The sequence below is a fragment of the Echinops telfairi genome, unplaced genomic scaffold, assembly GCF_000313985.2.
Source record: "Echinops telfairi isolate 266 unplaced genomic scaffold, ASM31398v2 ScPeMD7_7421;HRSCAF=8459, whole genome shotgun sequence".
NCBI classification, from domain to species: domain Eukaryota; kingdom Metazoa; phylum Chordata; class Mammalia; order Afrosoricida; family Tenrecidae; genus Echinops; species Echinops telfairi.
Genome location: NW_022111321.1, coordinates 12,338,199 through 12,364,072, shown reverse-complemented (window position 1 = coordinate 12,364,072; position 25,874 = coordinate 12,338,199). Strand labels below are relative to the sequence as shown.

Sequence of the window (25,874 nt, the reverse complement as noted above, 5' to 3'; positions counted from 1 at the left end):
CTCCTAACCGCCAATGAAGTTTGAAACCATCAGCTGCTGCGTGAGAGAAAGATGAGGCTTTCTACTTCTGTAGAGTTACAGTCTTGTAAACCCTCAGGGGCAGTTCTACCCTGCCCTAGGAGGTCTCCATGAGTCAGTTGACTCAGTGGCAGTCATTTTATTTTTGGGATTTGAGGATGTCAAAACTGCCATTTTGACATAGTGTAAATTGAAGCACATGGAATTCTTCGGGAAGGGTTAGAAAAATAACACTACCTTCTGAAATGTATAGCTGCAGATGGAAGGATAAGTTCAGAAATAGTAGCTTCACTACTGGCTCTTGATATTTTTGTTTTAACAGTTTCTGTGATTTTATAGCAATACTTTTTGACTTTTTTCTTTAATACTGGAGCCAAAAGTCAATTACTGTTAATAAATTTTGTAAGCAGAGATCTACTGATTAGTTTACATCTGTTGTCTGAAGTAGAGTCAGTGTTCTCGAATACGTAGTCCCCAAATCCAGCCCCTTGTCATCAAGTCAGTTCCAACTTAGCAAACCTGTACAAACTGAAGAGAACTGCCTGATAGGCTCTCCAAGGCTGCAAATTCTTACGGCAGCAAGTACACTACCACATCTTCTTCCTGCGGTGCACCTGGTGGGTTTGAACCACCCACATTTCAGTTGCCAGTTGGCACTTTAGTCACTGTGCCACCAGGGTTTTTTGGAAAACAAAGTAGGTAATAAAACTTTTTCTGCATTATATAGTTAATTTTTAACATATCAGACAATATCAGTGGTTTAGTCATATCAAGAAGAGTTGTACAATCTGTTACCACAGTCACATTTTCTTCCTTGTACTCACGGTTCTTCTCTCCCCCCCCGCCCCCAGTTTTTTATTTTGGGCAAAACATACTGCAATTCAGCAAGTTTTACATGTATTAGTTATTACTTTTCTATTCAATATTCTTTTGAAAGTTTTCTGAACAAGAAACGAACATTTTCTGAAACTTTTGGGCGACGTAGTAAAAGATTTAAAACTCAGATCATTCCACAATATATTCATCTTTTTAATGATCAACAACTCAGCCTTTCAGATTTACTGGAGAGGTACTAACAATAAGAAAGCAAACAGACTGGTAGTAAACTAATTGGTAATAATATATTAGGAAGTTGCGCTGTGTGAGTTCATATAGAACTCAGCCTTGGAAGGGTCAGCCTGCGTGGGAGAGCTAACCTCGCTGGGAGAGGGAAAAGCTGGAGGCTGCAGTTAGAAGTAGGAATGAAAACCAGGATGAAGGCTAGCTAGCTAAGCAATTATAAGAAAGAGAACAATGATTTCCCTTTTGGTACCAACTTTTAAATAAGCGTATGTGAAATATTTTTACTTTTCGAATGGTTTTTATCTTTTGTAATGAATGATTTTAAAGTTTCCCTGCCCTGACCCTTTTTATCTCTTATATGCCTCCCTAACTTTTGTTTATTTTAATTTATCACTCTCAAGAGTGTTTGTCTAAAATAGAACAGTATATGTAGCCTTTGTTTTATATTCATTGCTAATCCAAGTTAAGGTCTAATATATACTCTGAACTTGAAGTTCAACTTTAACTGTACAGAAAGAGACTAATTCTGAGGGCAGTAATGTCACCTTTGGGATCAGCTGAGTAATCTCAAAGCATAATTTAAAAATTATTAGTAACAGAACAAAGATTCTTTGTAGATGAGAGAAATGCTATTATTGGCATCCCAAGATAACCACTAACCCAATTTAAATGAAGAGAATTCACTGTCTTTTTGACCTTCGTTTAAAATGTTGACCCATTATTCAAAATGCCAGTTTTACTGGTGTGTATGATACAGAATTAAAAGATTGCTTCTTTCAACTTATGTTGTTGTCTTATAAAGGTTACTAAGAACCATTAAAATGTGTAGCAATTTTTTTCTGTCAGATTACTTGCTTCAGCTCTCCTAGAGACTTCGCTGAGTAGCATAAAATAAGGTATGTTCCAGGAATTGTGCTAGTTATATCAATTTTTCTAAAGTCTGTTCCGTTAGGTAGGTGGTATTATCCCAATATTGTAGATGAGAACATGAGACTTGGATTAAGTGCTTTGCCCAAGGTCAGAGTGACAAGAGTCAGGATTCAAACCCATGTCTGATTATAAAACTCATACTGTTTACTAGTACTACCTTGCATGTTTATTTTTCAGTTTTAAAAAGGAAAAAAGAACATGTGCATTTGGGTAACTTACATTCATTAGTTTCATACAACTAATACTTATTGAATATCTGAGTGTCTGTTACTGTGTCGTGGGGATGTAGTAGTGGACAAACTCAATTCAGATCTGCCCTTAGGGCAACTTACCTTGTAATGGGGAAAAGTCAACAAATGAGCAAGATCATAACAGATTGCAGAGATCTATAAAGGTCATAAACATAATGAAGCTCAGGAGTAGACAGTAATAGAGTGATGGACTTTTAGAGTTAATTGTGTAAGTTTTTTTGTTGAAGTGACTGGACAGAAACCTGATTGACAGGGAGGAACCAGCTGTTTGCCAAATAAGTGGTAACTTCCGTTTTAAAATGGGGATGTCATTTGTTAAAATGGATACAGCAGCTGTGTCATGTGAAGCACTTGGTCAGTGCCCGGTGTATAATCAGAACTGGAGGTTGTCTATTATTATAAAAGAATAATAGCTTCTGAGCTGCAGCATTGGCTTGATTAGTTATATATTCTTACAACACTAATCTAAGGCAGCTAATGTAGAAGGTGCCGTTTCACTGATTGAGCACACGCCTCCCTCCAAAGATCTGATATAACTTGCATGGGCTTAGACCCGGCACATTAGCTGAGGACATTTCTTTACGGTTGCAGTTCACTTTTTTAAAATTAGGAAATGAGTGGTGTGTTGTTGATGTTCTTTTAGTTTTAAAAAAATCACTGAGCATGTTACTGTGATGTTAATATGTCATGTGTGATAAGTCTATTAAAACATTGCTCTTTCACAAGACTTCTCAGTCTTGAGTGATATCTAAAATAGAGATTTTTCAATTTATTAGGCTTATGAATTTGCAAAGACAGGAAGTGAAAGGGCACTTTTAAAGTTTGATAAAGAATCAGAAAAGGGTAGATTTACACAGTCCTACTTAGTACCTGGCTGGTAGAATGAGTAGTGAAATCATTTTCATAGCTTTTTCAATGTAAAGCTTAGGATATTATCTTAACTTTTTCTCATCCTAAAGATACTTTTTCAATTCATTCAAATATTTAGTGCATGGAAATCTAGTGTCCTAAAAGAGTTTGTAAAATTTGGTTCCACAGTTTTTAACCAGAAAGTAATTTTATTGGAATGGCATGGTTCAAAAAGTAGAGTATTAAGTTAAATAAAGAATATGACATTGTGAGATCAGTTGATATTGGTATTACTTTGGGAAAGTCAGTTAACATTTACAGACCTTATTTGGACTTTAAAGAGCCTCTGTGTCTTTATTTAACAATTTAGCATGATTCTAATCAAGTTTTTCATCATTAATTAAAATAGATTTTCCTCAGTGTCTAGGTGGGGGCTGCATTCTATGATAGTAACTGACATAGTTCTTCAGCTTTCTCTTCTAACCAGGAATTGCAGCTTTCAGAACAAGTCTGTGTTTTTACTGCATTCAAGAGAGAGATGTAAAATATATTCCTATGATACTTTAATAGCAGCTTTCCTTTCCAATAAGCTTTTTCATTTTATTTTTATGCAAACCACATATTCTGTAAGAGAAATGATAAGTAACAAAAGGAACATGCATATTTACACCTAATAATATTTTTGCACATTACACAAAACAGTAAAAGGAAAAAATATTGTGTTTTTTAAACCATGTGTTTGTTAACTTCCTCTTAGCATCCTGGATCACATCTCAGGTAGCAATATTCATTACATACTGGATGGCTACATTTTTTTATTTAGAAAAATCCTAGAGCCTTGCATTCAACCTGATGGTAGTATTATAAAATGCCATCTGGGCAGCCGATAACATTAGTCTATGATCTATAAAGATAAGAGCATTTTTAGCCCTTTAAATAGAAAAGCAGGCTTCTACATGATTACTTTCTAACATTTCAGTACTGTATTTTTCAAAGGTCAGAGTATTAAGTAAATTTTTATCACTTTTATTATTGTAAAAATTTGCTTAGTCTTACACTAGAAATGAGATGACACTGATATTTGTAGATTTGATTTAAAAATGTGAGAATTAATGTATTGGGTTAACTTTAGCAATGCTAACATGGGAAGTAGACTAAATACAGTTTGTTAATTAATTTGGTAAACCAGTTGAGGGATTAAACTTTTGTTTCTACCATAGAGTGGAAATTAATACCTTGTTGGCTGTTTTAGAACCAAGGTGACAAGGAAAATATCTCCTTTTGGAAATAGAATGTAGTAATTTCTTTAAGTTGTTGTTTCTGTTTACTTGTATATCTTTTTCCAGAATTATATTTGAGACTATTCCAAAAGGGTGACGAATGTCCGATTTTAGTAAGTAAACAAGTAAATATTTTCCTCCTGATTGCTGTATTGACCTGTGGTATTGACACTTTCTGGTACAGTAAGAATTTCCAAACTTAAGTATCTGTTTTTACCTTGCTAAGGATCTTACTTAAAGTAGACTCACTTAGGTTTTTTTAAGATAGGCCCAAGTTATTGGATAAACTAGTGGCTGGTTTTATTGGAGTTTTATTGTCCTTCTTTTTACTTCTTTTAATAATGTAATTTCATGTTGCAATGTGAATCTGTCGAAAATGAAAAATTTTTAAATTTTGTAACAAGTGCTTTTTTTAATCTCTAAGTTCAAATTCAATTATTTCAATTATAACATGGTTTCTTCTAGATGCCTTTAATATAAGAGCTTATGTTTTATGTTGATACTAAAATAGCAAATTATTTTTGTCTTTCCAAGGTCCTGACGAAGTTGTAGGGCCAGAAGGAATGGAGAAATTTTGTGAAGACATTGGTGTTGAACCTGAAAATGTATGTTTCACTTCTGAGTAGAAAGGAATACGGTTGGGATATAGCATACTTTTACATTTCTAAATAAACACTTCTGTATGAAGTTTTTCATGTTTACTACAGATTTGCATTTTAGGGTATTTTTAATTAGTTTAAATTGAACAGTTGTTTTTCTTGTTACAAATATCATTTATAATAGGATGAGAGAAATTCCACCTTCATAAGCTATTAGAACTTCTTTACTGTAAGAAATTGGCCCATCCCAGTTTCTTTATAGTTGATAATTCCAGAGGTTATGTTCTTTAAATAGTTGTATAAAAGTGCTCTCCATAGTAAATATAGACATGATTATCTCTGCTGACTTTTCCCCTGTCGTTTATGTTCTGTTCTTTCCAGATTATTATGTTAGTTTTAGCGTGGAAATTGGAGGCTGAAAGCATGGGATTTTTTACCAAGGAAGAATGGTTAAAGGGAATGACTTCGTTACAGTAAGACAAATTTTTTAAAAAAACAATTTGATGGCCTATTTGAAGATCTTAATTGATATTTTGTGCTTCCTAATTTATAGAAGTAAGGTTTTACTCTTAAAATAATTAAATCTTGTTTGATCTATAGCAATCAATTTAGGGGATTAACAGAATTACCTGGTGGTCTCAGAAAAGGCATTCCTTTTCTTCGAGCACTAAAGGTTTCCCTTCTCTGAATATAGAATTCTCATGTCGGAGGAGTTTGTTCTTTGGGTGTGTTAAACTCAGGGCTTCTTCTCTTCAATTTTATATTTCTTTATAAAAAGAAAAATTAAAATACACTTACATGATATTTTATGATTTATTTTTTGCCAAATGAATTTCACAAAGAAGCAAAAATGCTGTGCTGCAATCTTCAGCCATATTATAATTGTATGCTGTCAGTTTATGATTCTGCTTTTGAATGTGTTCATAAATGATAATTTTTTAGATAAAATAAATTGATTTTGGCATTTTTGAGTAATATGTCTTAGAGTCAGTCATTATAAATTTTATGTTAGGTCATATTCCTAATGGTCTTGCAGGGTGTTATTAGTTGTCAACACAAAATCATTAAAGAAAATACATTACCAGTATTTTTCAGGCAAACAAGTGAGGATAATTAGCCATGTGGTTTTCTATTGTGTTCATGCTTTTATTAACATGTTTAGCTATTCTTTTTACTACATGCCTCTCCTTAAATTCAAAATGCCCTCTTAAAAAATAGTTTATTTGCTAATATGGCACTTAAAATATTGTATTTGAATTTCCAGTCCCTTTTATTATTTCCTTTAAAAGTGAACATTAATACGTAGAGATTTTATGTTTTTCTTGAGTAAAAGACTTTGCTTATATGCACTACATGGTGGTTTCTAGACTAGAAAGTAAAATAAACATTCCCACTTCTATTATAGATGAGGAGTTGGATCCAGAAGGATAAATAGCCAAAGATTACATAGCTATGTAGTGTTAGAGCTAGAATCCAGAATATACCATATGTTTCTTAATGTTCGGTCTAGCATACTCTACTTTTTATTCTGTTACTCTGTTTTATACAAGTTAATGTTCTTTATAGTATATTGGTTTGCACTCCACTGGTAGCCAAAAGTTTGGTAGTTTGAATTCCTCCAGTGTTGCTGTGTGAGAGTGGTTATTACTAGAGCTTTACAAAATGAAAGCAGTTGTTCAACACTTGAAATGGCCCCAGAAGCTTTTGTTTACTCATTTATGATCCTGCTACCTATCTGCCTACAGCTGTATTCTAGATAATCTTGGAGATGCTCAAATAAATTCTGTTGGATCAGAAAACAATTTTCTATTACGTAGGATTGCCACTTAAAATCTAAATTATCCTCCCTCAATTGACCACATTGTATTACTTTTGAATCTTGTGAGTAACTTCTAGGAATAAAATTAGTTGAAATTTAAAATAAGACAAAAGGGTACGTGTTAAAGGTTTTAATTTTTAAATCTGTAATAATTCAGTGTACTCATTTTTTATAATAATATTGTGAAATATAAAGCTTTATTTTTTAACTTAATAGCCTAAATCTTCTATGTACATTTTTTCATAATTTTAAGATTTCAGAGTATCAGCATATTATCTGATGGTCTCAAAAACTTTAGATTTGGAGTAAGGGTGAAATACATAATGCTGGAGGGGAAACTGAGCCTAGGCTTTTGAAAAGGACTGTACTTGAGTATAATGAAACAAGGCCTGAGAAGATAGCATTAGACAGTGGTGGAAACTAAGATACTTGTCAGTGAATTGCAAATTCTCTATCTTCTAATCTCCAAATGAACCCCGAATTTCGATTTTTTTTCTGAATTTAGATCGTATTAAATGGATTAGAGGAAGTGTTCTGATAAAACTTCTTTAGGGCCGAGAGTTGGGAGGAGCATTTATAAAGTTTCTTGATGGAGGTCGAAGAGTAGGATGCTGTGGTATGTGGCCATCAGTTAGTACCGTATATGCTCATGTATAAGCCCACTTTCCAGCACATTTTTAATGCAGTTTTTTGTGGGAAAATTAGGGTCGGCTTATACTCTAGTATATATGGTATTTTTCACTCCTTCCTGAATTATTGTAACAAGTCTAAAGTTCTCCTCATCCCTCAGTTTTACATATGCCCTTAGAAATGAACTGTGTTGCCCTAGTTGATAAGCCTAATATAGAGAAAGTCTGAACTCGCGACTTAAATGAATAAAATGTTTCCTATTCCAGTATATCAGTACATCACAGCATGCTAGGCCTCACTGATTAAGAAGAACATACTTCAAATATCATCTTAATGAGATGTCCTTTCATTTTAAAGGTTTTTAATTAAGTAGAAATTTGAAAGCTTCACTAAGTAATCAGATTTCCAGTGTTATAATTTAAACCCATTTCTTTTTTTATCTACAATAATCTTGGAGACTTATTATTACTGTGTTTGATTCTCCCACCCTCACCCCCCAATGGTAAGCTTTTTGGCATACAATTCTTTTTAGTTGTGGGAAAATAGTTTTCCTAAACTTAAAAAGTTTTGAGGTAATCATTTAGTTAACTCTTATGAGTCTGTATGGGGGTTAGCTTAAATATTAGACTTGCATTGGTATTTCTGAAAGTTTAGATTATTCACTGGTTTCCTAGGTCTGTTCACAGTTTTTAAGAAATTGTAATAAACATGGGGTCTCTGTTCATAGCCACTCATCCCCACCTACCCTACCCCTACATGCTGTTCTCTAAAAGGAAAACATTGGTAGACTATTAAGACTATTATTAGCCAGTTTGGACCGAGCCACCAATATATTAGTGACTTAAGACTTTCCCCTGAAAATGAACATCTTAATCAAAGAACTGTGCTATTTAACACATAGACTTAATTTCTGTGATTAACTTTTGAGGTTGGTATAGTTACAGCCATTGTAAAGGAAAGGAAACTGAGCCACTGGCAGACCAGTTCCAGCCACAGGCAAGAGTCTTGATAGCCTTAGTATCAAGCAGAGACCATTGTAATCTTGATGACGCTGGATTGAACTGGACACTGGCCAATTGACCACCCTATAGAAGCAATCTAAATGTGTTCTGGGTGCAGGTGCTGGTTACATGACAGAAATCTCTTCCATGGCTTTTTTATTATACTTGGGTCTTTTCCTTCTTACACATTATTAATATTTTTGTCTGTATACTATTATATTTCTACCTTTACCACTTTAGCGCGACTTTTATTTCTAGTGTTTTCTGTTGGGTCTCCCAGCTGTGAAGCACAGGAGGAGTGGATACACTAATTACGGATTCAAGGGGATTTAGAGAATACAGGGGTTGAGAAGGGAAAAGGGAGGGAAAAGGGATTTGGAGAGTAACTAATGAAGACAGAGGGGGAGGGAGCACTAAAATGGATTGTGATTGCATAAATCATCTTAAAGGCGATTTAACCATGGGGGGGCAGGAAACTCTAAGGTTGAAGTGGGGGGTGATTGTACAATTCTCCATGATATGATCAAATGACCGAACTGTTGAATTATATGATATGTAAATTACTCGCCAATAAAACGGTCTCAAAATTTTTTAATTTTTCAAAAAATAAAGTAAAAAAAGCTGAGGTAAAGTAGCTTGTTTAAAGTCTCAAGTCTGAAAACAGGGAAGTTGGAATTCTAACTTGAATTTTTTGACTTTCTCCTTTGCTACATCAGTAGCAGTTAAAGCTCTCAGCTGATAACTGAAAGGTCTTTGGTTCCAGCTAACCACCCATACCTGGGGGAAAACGGGGCAATCTGCTTCCATTGAGATTGACAGCCCTGGAAATCCATATGGTTTGGGAGTTCCACTCTGCCCTGTAGGTCTACTGTGAGTCAGAACCAAGGCAATTAATTTTCTGTCTTCATTGTATTGAAATCACTTCCTAAGTAATGCTTTTGCTGTGTGTACTTCGATAATACAAACTGGGAAAGATTTCCTAGATGCTGGGCTTGTTCTCACTACTTATGGCAGTAAAGGTTTTTGTTTAGTTTTTAGTACAATTTGTTATATTCATCTTTTTCTAGATAGAAAGTTTGCATTTTAAAATTAATTACATAAATGTCACCTAATTTTTAAAGGTCTACTTTTGATTCTAATTTTCATTTAGAAAATGTATTTAGAATGCTTCTGTATGACAGACCATGTGGTTTTTAAGATGTAGAGAGAAGGATGCCTGGATACTGAGGTATTAATTTTCTACTATGCCACCTAAGGCTTAGAACTATTAGAATTTGGTGTGATTTTGTGTGGAAAGATGAGTTACACTACTAAAATACGAAAGACATTGCTGTAAAAAGCTAAGAGATATGTGCTCTCTACTTAAGTTAGTTCAAGTCAAGTAAGGGATCACATAGTAGAGATCTACCATTAGTACCCTGGTGACATAGTAGTTAAGCTGCTGACAAGTTGGAAGTTCACACCCACCAGTTGTTCCACTCCCCGCCACACACCCAAAACCTAGTGACCCTGTAGGAAAAAGATCTCCTGTGGGTTTCCCAAACTAAATCTATATGGGAACAGAAAGCCTCATCTTTCTTCTACAAAGTTTCTGGTGAGTTTGAATTGCTGACCATATCCTTAGAAGCCAAGTATGTAACTCACAGTCCCATTTCCCACACCCACCTACTCCTTAATCCCTCTCAAACCCTAATCTCATTCATTTTTCACCAGCCACTGCACAAGAGAAGATGTGGCAGTCTGCCTCTGTAAAGATTTACAGCACTGGAAACTGTGCGACAGTTCTTCTCTGTTAGACTATCAGTTGAATCAACCCAACAGCAATGGGCTTGGCTTGAGGTTTTGTTGTCATTCAGCATATTGTGTGACATGTAGGTATTCTTTTTTTTTGCTGAATATATTCCATGGTATGGCTACATAACTAGTTGTATAGGTAGTCACTTGTCGAAAGACATCTAGGTGGCTTCCACTTTGGAGTTATTACAAATAAAGCTGCTATAGACATTTATGTATAGGTTTTCTTGTGTAAACACACCTTTTGATTCTCTAGAATAAACTCTCAAGATTGACGTTGCAGGGTCATATGGTACTTGCATGCTAAGGTGTTTATTTTTTAAACTGCTAAACTTTTCCAGAGTAGCTGTGCCATTCTATATTGTCATCATCACTGGATGTGTGATGAATTACCTGCCTTCTTAACCTATATTTGGTGTGGTACCTGTTTCTTTCGGCCACTCTGGTCTTAGAATTTCTCTTACAGCTAATAAAGTGGAATGTCTTTAGTTGAGATGCTTTTTTAAAATTATTGTTGAAATTTTGAGCTTTAGTGCAGCTGTGTGTTAACATTGGACTGATAACCACAAGGTTATCAGTTTAAATTTACCAGCCACTCCATAGGAGAAAGATGTGGCTTCCATAAAGATTTACAGTCTCAGAAACGCCATTCACAGTCTCTATGAATTGGAATCAACTTGGTGGCAGAGGTTTTTTGACAAAGATCCTGGATTACCATAGTTCTGTGGTGTGTGTTTGTATGTGTGTGTTGGTTAGTTGAAAATGTGGTTTGCAAAGATATCTCCAGCTCTGGCTTTTCTCTTCAATATCTTAAGTCTCCTGCAAAGCAAAGTCTTTAAATATGATAAAGTCCAATTTATTAAGTTTTTTTTCTTTGGTATCAAATATGATCATCTTTAACTAATCCCAGATTATTAAGTCAGTTGTCCACTGCAGGTTAATGTTCACATCAGCTGTGAGCGGTCAGTTGAGGTTCACTGAGTCGCTTTTGCACCTCTGTCAGAACATCACGTAGGCATGTCTGGGGGTCTTTCTCGAGGCTCTCGAGTCTGTTTGGCTTAGAATCTGGGGTCGTTTTCTTTTACCCACCCCCCAAGAATTTTTATTAAAAACTATTCTTGTTCCTTTACTTTTCCATACAATATTTAGAGAAATCTTATCTGAATCTACTGGGGGTGGAAGGTGACTTGAATTTTTTTTTAACTACACTGCACATTAATTTTTTTTCAGAATTGATATATTTACTGTTTAGAAGTCTTCCAATCAATGGCATACACCGCCATTTATTTAAATGTTCTTTGATATCATTCATTGGCTTCATATATTTATCAGCAAACAAGTTCTATACAGTACATATTTTTTGAGAACTACTTTTAAGTATTTTTCTTGTAAAGGGTTCCTGATGGTACAGGATTAAGTGTTTGTCCTGCTAACAGAAGTAAGATATGGTGGTCTACTTCTGTAAATATTACAGCCTTAGAAACCAGACGGGACTCTTCTACACTGTTAGTATGGATCACTTAAAAAGTCAGAACTGACTGGAAATCAGTCGTTTATTTAATTTTTATTTTGAGCTATTGTAACATATATTGTGTTTGTGATGTCAGCATCCACATGTTCATGCTAGTTTACAAAAACAATTGATATTTTTATGTTTATCTTGTATACTGTGACCTTGCTGAAACTCTCACTTTGTTCTAAGAGGTTTGTTTTGTATATTCCTTGGGTGTTTTTTTTTTTGTTTTTTTTTAAGGAGCCCTGGTGATGTAATGGGCTGTCCTTTGAGCTACTAACCACAAAGGCAGCCGTTCAAACCCACCAGTGTTTCTATTGAAAGATGAGATTGTCATATGCTCCCTAGAAAGTTTAAAGTCTGGAAACTTAGTAGCAGTTCTTCTCTGCCCTATATGGTCACTGAGCTGGAATTGAGTCACTTGCAATGAAGTTTCAATTGTATATTTTGTATTTTGGGGTGGTAGGGGTGTTTTGTACTTTGGGAGGGGTTTGGGGCAGTTTGCATATAGATAGTTGTGTCATTTGCAAATGGATAATGATTTATTTATCGTGTTTCTTTAAATCCACTTTGTCAATATTTGTCTTTAAGATCAGTAATATTTAATTTAATTACTGATGTGTTGGGGTTTAAGTCAACCTGAGTTTTACTGTTCATAAATTTTCATTTGGTTCTTTTATGGATCTTTTATTATTTCCTAAGACTTTCTACCTTCTTGAGACTTCTGATTTTCTATTTTCTTTGTGTGTGTGTTCTAAATTGTTCATTGAAGCATTTTTGTGCTCACTGCTTTAAAGTCTCCGGTAATTATAACACGTGTGTTATCCTGGTGTTTGTATCTTGTTCATTGTCTTTTTTCATTTGATGGAGATCTTACTTCTTGGTATGACAAACGATACTTAACTGAAACTTGGAAATGTTGAGTTTTATGTAACTGGGTTTTACATAAACTTTTTCTTTTTCTTTTTTTTTTTTTTAGCTAGCTTCGGACATCACTTTGGCAGAAGTGGGGGCCTAGCACCTCATTGACATCCAAGAGGGAATTCTCATTATTGATAGGTGAGGGTGACAGTTCCAGGACTGTATGAGGACTCCACTAATATCTGACTGGGTTTGGCCAGAAGTCCTGATATACCTCTCAATATGCGGAGGGGGACTAGATCCCTGTTCCTATCTAATGGAAGGCGAGGTTCATTATGTGGTTTCTATTGACAGTGTAAGTGTTAGAACCTCATTGCATCTCAGTGAGGGTGAGAATTTCAACTTCCCACTCATGCTGAAATAGAGGGGTTGGACCGCAGTTTTTTATGTGGTGGTTGGTTAGAGTACAGGACTGATTTCTAAAGTTTTCGTTTATGTTCATATGTCCCTTCCAGTTCTTTTTGCTAGAGAGATCAGAGTTTTATTGGGTCTTTCTTGGTCTGTGCCCACTGACATTTCTGCTTTGACAGTTCTTCAGCTCCAAATCTAGGATACATGAGACAAAGAGAAAACCCAAAGAATTCACCACCATGAGATTCTAGCCAGTCTCTTCACTATTTCAGGGTGTTTTTTTTAAACATTTGTGTTACGTATAATGCTTATTTTGTAGTTGTGGTTGGTGGGAGAGATAGTGCAAAGTACATCTATTCCATCTATAAGCAGAAGTTCTTTGTTTTACTGACAAACCTTTATTTGCCCATTTCACTCTAGTTAGTGTTTCATTTCTCTATACACCTATAAATCATTTATACTTATTTTTCTCCAGTCTGTCTCTTCATTCTATTTAAAACTTACTCTACTAAGATTTTTATCTTTACCAAAACAACTCTTGTCAAAGTGTTTCTTAGAAGTGAATAGTAAAATAACACCTATCAAAATGTTTAAGGAGCCTTGGTGGGGTAATGGTTATACACTGGGCTGCTAGCTGCAAGGTCAGCAGTTCAAAACCATCTATTCCAAGGAAGAAAGACATGGCTTTGTACTTTTGTGACGAATTACAATCTCAGAAACTTAAACGGGGATAGTTCTACCCTGTCCTATAGTGTCACTATGAATTGGCATCTACTCGATAGCGTGAGTTTGAGAGATCATAATGTGTGGGTTGTACATGGAGGGATGTCTATAGCGAATAAAGATCAACCCATAAAGGATCCAGAGACTGAAGAGGGACAGAATAAGATGTTTAGACATTGACACATGAGTGGATTAGCATATTCTGGCACGTTTGATCAAGAAAGAAAAAGTAAGGCATAATAATAGTTTTATAAAACTGTACTTATAATGTATAAAGCTAAATAGAAGCACATGCTCAGGAGCACTGAGCTTCTATGATGGGGGAAGTTTTAGGAATGGTTAGTTATGCTTGTTGAACATGATGAAAAGTCACATAACTGTACGGGTAAACATTATTGAAATGGCATGTGTTCTGTTATGTCTATTTACTGAATTCTGAACATTTTAAACTTTTACTTTAAAATACAGATTATAAAATATAAATTAATGTTGAAATATATAAATTACCAAATAAACTTTATATTAAAAGAAGTGGTGTGGTGGTGGTTAGGTGCCATCGAGTAATAGCAGGAAACCCTGCCCTGCCCTGCCCTGCCCTGCCCTGCCGGTCCCGTCCTTGCAGTTTTAGGCTTGAGCTCACTGTTGCAGACGTTGTGCCGGTCCGTCCTTGCAGTTTTCGGCTTGAGCTCACTGTTGCGGACGGTGTGCCGGTCCCGCTCATCAAGGCTTCCGTTTTGTTGCTGCCCTTCTACTCTACCAGCATGATGTCCTTTCCCTGGGACTGTCCTCCTGATAGCATGTACAGCGTACGTGAGATAAAGTCTCACCGTCCTGGCTTCTAAGGAGCACTCTGACTACTTCTTCCAAAACAGATTTGTTTGTTCTTCTGGCAGACCATAGTGCTTCCAGTAGTAGAAGTACTGTAATTCAAACATATCAATGAGTCCAAATATGGTGGTAACCTTGACAACTTTGGTCTTTTCTGCATTTCTCATGATTTTGTCTATTGGTCCACTTGAGGATTTTGGTATTATTTATTATGCGTTAGTAATCCTCATTTCGTTTTTTGATGTTTGTAGTATAACAGTGTGAAAAAAAACAAGCAGAGTTTAAGAGGGACAATTTATAAGCCAATCTCCGTTACTAACATAGCTAGAAATTCAGGCGTTATTAAGTAAATAACATGATCTCATTTTGTTTATTTTATCAATGCAAGGTTTACTCAATATTGATTGGAAATGTGTCCAACATGCTTACACCTTTTAACATTTGCCAGACATCTGCACATTATTAACCTAGAATAGTGAACATCTTAGTTAAATCTGAGAGTATCAGGAGTCTGCAGTATATCATCAGTACTATAATTCAGTTGAGTGAAATATTGTGGATCACAATGATGGTACAATCTAATTTGATTAGAAGTCTGATGTTGCAAAATGTGAGTTAAGTCTTGATGAGTAATACTTTGTTGGAATAGTGGAAGCAACATTACAAGTAGAAGAGAAAATGCATGCTAAAACATAGGAAGTAAACACGTACTGTTTCAAAAAATCGCATAGGAAATAACCATATATGGTTTAAGAAAACCAAAACCAGGGCCTTTTTTTTTATATGAATGGTATTTGAAATATAGCCAGAGCACACTAAGGATGTTGGGAAGTGATAGAAGAGAAAGAAGATAGGTGCCAATTGTGAAAGTCCTTGTCTGCCTTGCTTCTTGCTAATTGTGGAATTTGTCAATACAGTAAGACTCAGCTAGTAAAGATTTCTGAGTAGTTATAAAAGAATGACATGGAGGTGGCATCTGCCTTTCTCAAGGGTTAAAGAGAATCAGCCTCCACATCAGCATCATCCTGAGTTGATAGCTATGAGGCTGAGGTCAGACAGGGTACCACTCTCCAGCCTTCCTACCAATTCTGACATAAAGTCCCTCCATAACAGTCTCCCCCTTTTCAGCTGGGTTCAATAATTTATTGCAATGGCCACAAAAAACTCATAATCCGTACTCACAACTGTGGGGTTTATTAAGGAACTTAGCAAGTTACAAATACTCAGGATACAATTATTCAGATAGGACAGACTTCGCTAAGCCCTCAGCGAGGCCCCGCTCTAGTCTTTGGCCTCTCAGCTACACAGAGCCTGTTGGCCTCTGCCCTGCTCTACCAAGGTTGCAAAGCCTTTTTGAGGCTGCCAATAAATGTCCTTCACCATAAGCCTAAACCCAGAATGCATTTCGCTCTACCTCTGTTATTGAACCTAGATTCCTAAATGCCTGGAGGCATCCCGCTCCAAAAGCTACCCTCATGCTTGAAGGTACTCAGCTAAGCTTGCTTTGTGGGCTAAAAAGTCTACTCTTCAGTATGATGCACTGGCTCTTTGTTTTGTCACTCCTCCGCCTCTCTTCTTTTGCTCCTCTGGTGTCACAACTGTACTGGATCAAGGAAGGGTTAGTGTACAAGCATCCTGAGGTTCTAAGGATGTTCTTTACTCCAGGCTGGCTCTTTCGCTGATAATGAAATTTCCCCCACTGCTTCTGAGTTGACTCTTCAGACCCAGCAGGGTGGCAATCACTATGAACTCTGTTAACTATCACTCATAGCTAAATCATGTAATCCTGTCAGTGTCTTTCTGAACCTTCTCTTACCCAGACAGACACATCAAGAAAAATTCATATGGTGGGAATGACAAAAATGGTGACAAGAACCATACTAAATAATTCACAGCAGTAGTTTTATCAATTCAGTTGCTATCTTAAATGTCTTATCTTTAGAAATAAAATATATAACTTCTCTTGTTTTCATAAGTTCTTCCACTGTTGTACTTTGACTTTTGTTAACCAAAAATAGGGGAATCTGGACTCATGACAAAACCGTTAATAGGTATTTATTTCCTGTGTTACATCTTAAACTTTTAAAACCACTGAGAGCAAATCTCTTTCACCAAGCTGTTGCCTAAAAATTTTTTTGAAGAAATATGTAACAGAATACTCAATCTTACTTAGCCCTTGAGTAATTTTATTTAACTCTGCTATTAATTTTGTATCTGGTAAGAGCATATTTGCATAAAGATAATTTCTTGATTATATAATTTGTTTGATCTTTATATAAGGTGTGACTGCACAGAAAAACTACAGAACAAATTTGAGTTTTTGCGCTCACAGCTAAATGACATTTCTTCATTTAAGAATATCTACAGATATGCCTTTGATTTTGCAAGGGTAGGTACAATTTTCTCATGTAGTAATTCTAATATTATTCCTTTTGAGGCTATGGAAAGTAATCAAATTTTGACTTAAATTTTAGGATAAAGATCAAAGAAGCCTTGATATTGATACTGCTAAATCTATGTTAGCTCTTCTGCTTGGGAGGACATGGCCACTGTTTTCAGTATTTTACCAGTACCTGGAGGTATGTATGTATATATTGTCTGCCTTGAACATATTTCCCAAACTAACATAGTTCGAATTGAAAATAAACATTTGAAGAAAAAATAGTATTATAACACTGATTTTGATTCTTTTTGCTTAATAGTATAAAATTTCTGTGTCAATATTAAGTATTTTGTAGATATTTTCAATGGATACATATCTGCTGTTTTTTTAGGAATGAATGAGTTTATGTGTCCTGAATAAATCCTGTGCATAAGATATTCTTTCTATATCAATCCTAAAAAGGACTGATATTACACATTTTAATGCAAAAGATCTTAGCAAAATAAGTTTCATGGGTTTTTTGGCAAGTGGGGAATTGTACCATACAAATCTTGTACTTTTACGTCTGATTTCTTTGTTACCAAGCATTTTAAGTGGCAATCCACTGAAGAGAACCAATTGTAATAAAGCTTTGTTTTTCTACTTAGGCTCAATCTAAAGAAATAAATAAAATGTTTCATATTTTATACCCACAAATAAAACTCTGTAGTAGTATATGTAAATACACTGATCACTAAAAAGTGCATGTTGAAGGTTTATCATTAGTACTTACTAAAGGTGGTAGTTCAAAGACAATGCCTTTTGGTTTAATTTTCTAAGAAGTTGCATTCTTTGTGTACTTTTTAAATTTTGTCTCTTTTTTTTAGTTTAGTTATTTATAGTTCTCATTATTTTATAATGCAGATTTTTTTGCTTTGAGAACCATTTATCATAAAGCTTATTGTTCATCCTAGCAAGTTTCTCAGTAATTTTGTGTATGACAAAAGACAATAGTATTGAAAAGTCTTGGTGTGAGTTTTATACACATGTACATCTTCAGCCCAATAAAGTAGAGTATTTTGGTGGATAGCGTCTTTTCTCTCCTATTAGTAGTGCTGGGTGAAAACACATCCAAATAGATGTAAGACTGTTCACAGCTAAGACAAGAGGGGAAGTGAACTAAATATTTGAAAAATATTTGTTAATGTATTTAACAAGTACAGTATGATTGACATAACTTTTGCTCTGTGTCTTTAACACCATTTTATGTTAAGGTTTATTCATTCTAAATGAGCAGATGAATATTCTCAGTTAAATAACTTTCTAAAGGCTATCCAAGTAAGTTGTAGAACTAACTGGGAGCAAAACCCATGTCTTACACTGTTGTTGTCATTGCCTTCAATAAATCTCATGCAGAGAAATTATTTACTGGGAAGCAGCACAGGGGAACTTTCTGGATGTGTACTATAGTCTCTTGTCCTGTTGGTAGTTACACAGTTAGATACAAATGTTAAAGTATATTGAGCTTTGCCCACAAGATGAGTGCCCATCATGTACCTTTAATCCTTTAAAACTAAAAGAAAATGGGGGGGAAATGAATTAGATGGCATTGACATGTAAATGATTATGAGAATATTGTTAGATGGATACACAAATAGTTAAGAGGAATGAATATTTTAGGGAATACCAAACCATCTCTTATAAAAGTTATAACGGTGTACTGATATCAAGGCTTAATGTAGTATTTGTTCTGTAAACCAAATATTTTATCATTCTCTATAGCAATCAAAGTATCGTGTAATGAACAAAGATCAGTGGTACAATGTATTAGAATTCAGCAGAACGGTTCATGCCGATCTTAGTAACTACGATGAAGATGGTGCTTGTAAGTATAGTACAATGTTTTTCTATGAGAATAAAATTTCTGGAAATAGTTAAGTGAATATACACTCGTGTAGCATTAGCATTAGATTTCCCAGTAAACTTCTGTTATTATACATATGTGGGAGAGGGTGGTGAAAAGAGAGCATAGACCTAGCAATATTACAAAACTCAGATTAATAAAATGTAAGTTAAATTTTGTGTATCTAGATTTACATGGTCCTTTTTCTGGCATTTTTCTATGAAAGAAAACCAGTCATGATATTGGAAATATAAAAGCAAAATAAAAAATCTTTATTTAACTAAAGAGAATCTCTAGTTAATATCTTAGTAAGTACCATTTCACAATAAATATAGCTAGTAGTATTAAAATGACCACTGAGAATTGGTTCTAAGTAAATAGGTAGTGGAATATTTTCAATCTTTAATATTAAAATATCTGTCCGTACACATCAGTGAAAATTTAAAATGCCATGGACATGTTCGAAGCAATGATAGATTAATTATATTTGCAAGGTAAATTCTCTACAACTGTGAAATGCTTTCAGTTTCTACCACCAGGTGTTATTTTAACATTCAGTGGGGTAACATTGAACTCACTGCTATGGAATCAATGCTGTGTCCATTCCTATAAATGTAAATGGAATACTGAAGGAAGACTAACTTGATTTCTGCACAGATTTATTGTGCCCTCCCCCATTAAATGGTATAAAATTTGATTAAAAATTTTAAGGAATAAGACCTTGTAGCAGTAAACCAGCAGCCCAAGGTTCATATATGGCCTACAGATATATGTGAATATTTTAAGCCACGTTTAAAAGTGGAAATTTTGTGTAAAATTACAATTTGCAATTTTGTTTTGAAAAATACTAGGTCTGACAAAACTGCATCTGTGTTCTGCATAAGAATCACACTGGTGGTTGCCACCTTTTGCTGCTCTTGTTTTCCAGTTTGCTGAAATGCAGTGTTCTAACACCTAGGCTGTTTGTGAATTGCCATTTATTATTTTGCTAAAACAATGTCTGTCAAAAGCAAGGGAAGAAAGGAACACCAGTGTGTTTAAAAAAAAAAAGATAGGACAAGCATATTTTCTTGTGGCAATGAATTTTCATACATTTGAAAAAATAAAAATTTAAATTATTTACCCAGCTTCTGTTGGAACCCTGGTGACATAGTTGCACATTTGGCTACTAACCGGAAGGTGAGCAGTTTGAAACCACCATCTACTCCAGTGGAGGAAAATGAAGCTTTTTACTCCCATAAGGAATTACAATTTCAGAAATCCAAAGAGGCAGTTCTGCCCTGTCCTGCAGGGCTGCTATGAGTCGGAATCGACTCAGTGGCAGTGAGTTTGGTTTGGGTTTTGATTTTGTTTTACCCAGATTTTGTAGATATAAGTTTGGACCCCTGAATTATAGAAATAGATATTTTTAGAATAGTTCTTAGTTTATTGTCAAGTGTTTATAGCAGGTTTAGTTAATGGAACAGAATAAATATTATATTGCCATGTTCAGTTTTATAGTAGCCAAATTAAGGGAACAAAGTGCAGCCAAGCCTCTTAACAAGCTTACATACTTCCTGGGGAGGTAACAAAAAATATATGACACTTAAACTCTTTATATTTTGCTTAATAATTGAATGACAGAACTCTATGGACAGTTAAAATGAGGGAAAGGGTCATTGTTGTCTCAGTTGTTGGAGGGTTCATCAATCACCTGGAGAAGGTTATCCCTTCTCAATATTCCTTCTGGAAAAGTCCTCAGACTTTTAAGGGCTAAAAAGAAAGTGCTAAGAAAAGCAAGCAGAAGAGCGAGGCTGGTAGCCAAAGCGAGACACCTGAAGGAAGGGCAGGGCAACCTCTGTCATCACTGAGCTCATGATGAGTTTGTGTTGCAGTGTGGAGAAAGTAGTTCTTGAGTTCTAACAACAAAAAAATGTTTCTTTATTTCTAGGGCCTGTGCTTCTTGATGAATTTGTTGAGTGGCAAAAAGTCCGTCAAGCATCATAACAAGAACTATTGTGAAGAAAATGCAACCCTTTTGATCCCATGTGTAGACAAACTAATGAGCTAAGAGGAACAATCCAAAGGGTGCATTTTCATTCATATGAAAGACTCTTCGTAGTACTTTTTTTCCTTTTTTTTTAAAGGAAATTTTCTTGTTACATGTGATGGGCATTGAGTCACACCTCTTCTGAGACTGAATATTGAAATTTTGCTTTGAGTTATGTTTATAACATTTTATTTCAGAACAATAAAGATTCAGATTTGCGATAAAGGCCTTAAAGTGAAGATGTCCCTTGAGTGTCAGAGTGGTATTTATTTTTGTAAATTTGAATTATTTTTGAGATTCTAAGTTACCATGAATTTGTGAGATTTTTACAGTTTTAAAAAAATCTTAACATTTGGCAATAGAGTCTGCTGTGGTATGGCTCATTATATTCATCGCTGTATAGTTAGGAAGAATCATTATTGGCCTTGACTCCTGGATTAAGGATTTTCTTATGTAGCAAATCAAAAGCTTTTCTGGAGATTGAAGTGTGCCAACTTGCAGTTCGAGGGTTTCTTTAAAAGCTGCCAAGGTCTTATGTAGTTGAAATCACAGATATTTCCAGTTATTTTTATTTCTTAACCATTAAACGGCATTGTCAATTAGCTTAAATTAGCATTAAAAATGTATATTCTTAATGTGAATTTATAGTTTTCTGTCAGAAAATTCTGTTTATATTTGAGAGAACAAGGTTGATATATTAATGGTTTCAAAATCATTCAGCCTTGTGAGAGTCTAGGACCATAATCAGCATTGTTATTAGTGGCATATTGATGATCTTTTTAACTGTCCTTCTGTGTGATATAGGTCATTCTGTTGAAAGTGCCATTTGAATCCCTTTCAAAGAACTTGAGGTCAGATCTCATAGGTTTAGTGTATATGTACATATAGCCACTAGGTCATGTAGAATACAGACGTGTGAGAAGATTCTGGATATAAGTTTGCAGAACTATAGGGTGGCATTTACTTTGGTCGTATTCAGTATTAATCTTTACCATAATTTCCTGCCTGGTGGCAATAAGTAGATTTAGAAAAGCGCAGTGTTTTTTTGAACCATACATTATTCCACTGATAGGAAAACTTTGTTCACATTCACAACCTCAATAATATTCCTAGTTTTATTGTATGAGTGGAGAAAAATATATAATTTATTTTTCATAATATCTGTCAAGATCTGGCATAAGGATTAACTAACTTTTGATGGTGAATTTGTTTAATGAGTGATTTGGGGAAGGGGTATTCATTACATAGGAAAAAACAGCATTTTAAAGTTTTTTATGTTTTCTGGTTAATGAACTGGGCAAGAATAATTGCCAATATTTTATTTGCCATTCCTAATGGAGTCACTTTGTACAGCTTTGTAAAACACTGATATATAATGGAAAAGAAAGTTTTCCCTAAATGTCTTATAGATAATTTTCTTAGCATGTTTTTATTAGTGGTAGAATCACTTAATTCTTAGAACTGAGCATACCAATAGTGTTAACATCCTGACTAATGTTTTAATATCAAATGTATTGTAAGGAAAAATGAAAACTTTTAGACATTTGAATTTTCTTTCCAACAAAACTTTCTGAACTTAAAGAATATTGCCCAATTTAAAAAAATTCCATATCTCCCCAGGTTTGAACATAGTTGTATTATCTTTATCTTGTTTGTTGACTAAAATACCAACATCACAGTTGCCATTGAAGTGGTTTTTGACTCATGGCAACCTCCTGCAGATGAGAGTGGAACTGTACTCTGTAGTATTGTCAGTGGCTGATTTTCCAAAAATAGATCACCAGTCCTTTCTTCCAAGGGTTGTTCTAGGTCGACCCTGAGTTAATTTACTTTGTTTACTTATTTAAAGATACCTTTTAAAACTTTTGCATCAGAAACACCTGTTCCACACTAGCTCTACCTTATTCTCATACTGCATAGGGTCATAACATCTAGTTGATTCGCAAGCAAATATATTCTCATTTGTCATGCGGATTTGGACTGTGTTTCTTGTCTGTTTTGTTATTAATTTATAGTTGAACATGTAAATTCTTGGGTAACTGATGATCAAGAAGTTAAGTTTTATAAGCATTGTAAGCAAAGGGGACAGTATTAGGAGCTTGCAGTCTAAATGGTGTCACTTGACTAGCGAGCTTTAAGTGCCTTCCTTTTGTAAAATTTTTGGAATTTCCTTTGTTCGGTATGAATACTCGGTGGTGCTTTATAACTTGGAAGTGGCTTGTTTGTTAGGGAGTAGCATGTGAGAAAGAGCCAGCCAGTTAACGATTTTCAACAATATGAGAGGATAGAGATGCTGCCCCCCCCACACACACACACACACACACTTACACCCTAACTCACACACTCCTATAAAACAAATACTTTTTTAGTAAAGCGGGGTATCTTTTAAGAAATTGACAGATCTAGGTAGCATAGTGTGTTGAAATGTGATGTAATGTGTTCTGATCTGTATCTGAGTTAACCACTCTCATCTTTCATTTTTTTAAAGTTGTGGGTAAAATTTTTGACATGATTTTGAATATAATAGTATTGCTATGGATCAGAGTTTAAGTAAAAAAGTATTGCTATGAAATAATAGAAACCTTTATTAATCAAAAAATCTCAAAATATGAAGCCATTTGTTGACATGCCTTCCATCTAGGTTTATACAGTTCTGGAAGTGATATTTCCATCACTTAACTCTTCCGTAAAGAATTTTGCAATCTAATGTTCACACCATGTCAAAATGCAGTTTTGGCATCCTCAAGAGACTCACATTGTGTTCCCTTTAAATGTTCTTTGTGCTTTGGAACAAAAACAAGACCAGGGCTGTAGGGTAGATTGGTTAAGATTTCCCAACAAAATAATGATAGAATAGCTCTTGCTCCCCTCGAAGAATGAGCAAGTGCATTGTCAAGATGGCAAGAAATTCCTTGGCACAACATTCCTGACCTTTGTCTTACCAATGCAATTTTCAATTTTTAAAAAATTCTTTATAGTGAGCATCAGATTTCCACAAGACATTCTGAGCTGAGCTCTGTCACATATATATGATATGCAGACATCATAAACAGACTAAGGACACCTGTATTACTGAAAATTTGTCTGCAGCTATCCACTGACTGATTGCAGAAAATTGCTTAAAAACATTTTGTTAGAAATACGTTTTACTTGCCCAGGTATAGTATACATATACATATGTTTTGCTGGGTTTTACTCTGTTTGAAGTACTTTAGATGAATGGTTCTTAACCTGGAATTTGAGGACCTATGTTGGGTTGACTCTGAGGGTACAAATGCCTTTTCATCTAGTAAACCAAAAATATGTCATAACAATATTCATTACTATTCCTTGGGGAGCGGAGAAGTGGTCAAATAACTGGAGATTTTTAAGGAGCACAAGAATTGTGGCGGAACCCATGACCAGAATACAAAGTCTCATTATCTTTTAATTCCATTCTATGAACTTTTTGAAGCCTCTTTGTATTGCTAGTGAAAAATTTTGTTTTCAAAACGTGTCTGCCTGCCTAATTGCTAATGTGAAATTATGAAAGAATTTATTGAAATAATATGCTCAGTTACAGGAGCAAGTAGTAAGAATGCTAACTTAGGTTTTTCTGCTTTCTTAAAGAAGTGAACTTAAAACAATTTTAATCTATTAGTTGGATAAAATTTTGTTCTTGCTTTCTTTTTCTTTTTTTCCCCCGCACCCCCTTGTTCTTGCTTTCTAAGACTAAAACACATCTTTCACATGCTGGCTGAATGTCTAAAGCGTCAAATAATTTGGGGAGCATCTTTAATGCACAATTTAAATTCATGTCTGTTAAATTAAGGGAAGAGACAGAATAACCATATTTCTAAAAAATTCTCTGTTCTTGAGGAAGTATCACTTTTTGAGTGATACTGGAAATCATTACAAAGATACATTTCAAAAAAGGAATTATTTTTTCCCTTTAGGAACAAAAAAAGGTAAATTTTTCTTAATTCAATGTAAAAGGCTGACCTGAATTACTAAATATTCTAGATGTTATAATTATTTATAAATGATGCTTTATTTCACAAACATTTGGTAACATCCATACTAATAGAGACTTAACAGTTTGCGCTAACAAATACTTGACTCAGGTTTTTTGTCAGTAGACTAGCTACTTATGAGTACCATGGAAGTTCAGAATTTTTTAAATTTTATAATCTATAAATAATAGAATAATTTCTGCTTCAACTCTTAAGTGAATTATCACTGATTTTTAATTGTACAGATTTTACTTACCTGGAGCAAATCTTTAAATCTTTCAAAAGGTTATTTTTTGCTCACAACTGGTGCGCAGTCACTTACTTTAGAAAATGAGGGAAATACTTTTTTTTTTTTCAATGTATGAGAGGGTCAGTAGAAAAAATGAGGGAAGCTCTCAGTAAGACTGGTGGACAAGTAGGCTACAAAAGTAAGCTGTTGCATAGCAACAGTTAGAAAGTGGCACTGGTCTGGGTAGGGTTTGCTGTGTACATAGAGGGCAGAACCAACTTGACAGCACTGAACACCAACGTAATAGAACCTTTTATACTATGACACACACCCCCCCCATGGATTATGACAACATCCTAAATATTATTTAAAATATAGTACTGTATATGCTTGAGTATAAGCCGATCTGAATATCAGCCGAGGCACCTAATTTTACCACAAAAACTGCACTAAAGTGCTGTAGAACTCGGCTTATACTCAAGTACATAGGGTAATTACTAAGATCAGAAGACTGTAACACGGGTTTGGAGTTGCTGTGTATATTTTATGGGGCTGTGCTCCATAGTTAAGCACTGAACGCTAACATAGTTTAGTTCTAACCTACCACCTTCTCTTCTGCTCTGTCCGCCTGCTTACATAAGAATTTGCAGTCTTGGAAACTCGTATGAAGCAGTTCTACCCTGCCCTATAGGATCTCTGTGTCAGAATTGACTCGGCAGTGGGGGAACAGTGGTGCAGAGAGATACTCCATAAGTTAGAACAACTTTAGTAAAAATTTGTTTCCCTCCAT

General features: G+C 34.9%; 1 protein-coding gene across 1 annotated transcript in view; it reads left to right on the top strand.

The window, feature by feature from the left end:
- DCUN1D5 (defective in cullin neddylation 1 domain containing 5) overlaps positions 1 to 21,102 on the top strand; it is a 25,570-nt gene extending 4,468 nt beyond the window's left edge. The window contains exons 3-8 of the mRNA XM_004709001.2: positions 4,925 to 4,995; positions 5,371 to 5,462; positions 16,850 to 16,958; positions 17,044 to 17,148; positions 18,714 to 18,816; positions 20,765 to 21,102. Of these exons, the coding sequence (XP_004709058.1) occupies positions 4,925 to 4,995; positions 5,371 to 5,462; positions 16,850 to 16,958; positions 17,044 to 17,148; positions 18,714 to 18,816; positions 20,765 to 20,820 (536 nt within the window). The 3' untranslated portion in view covers positions 20,821 to 21,102. The remainder of the gene's footprint in view (positions 1 to 4,924; positions 4,996 to 5,370; positions 5,463 to 16,849; positions 16,959 to 17,043; positions 17,149 to 18,713; positions 18,817 to 20,764) is intronic.
- The last annotated feature ends 4,772 nt before the right edge of the window (positions 21,103 to 25,874 follow it).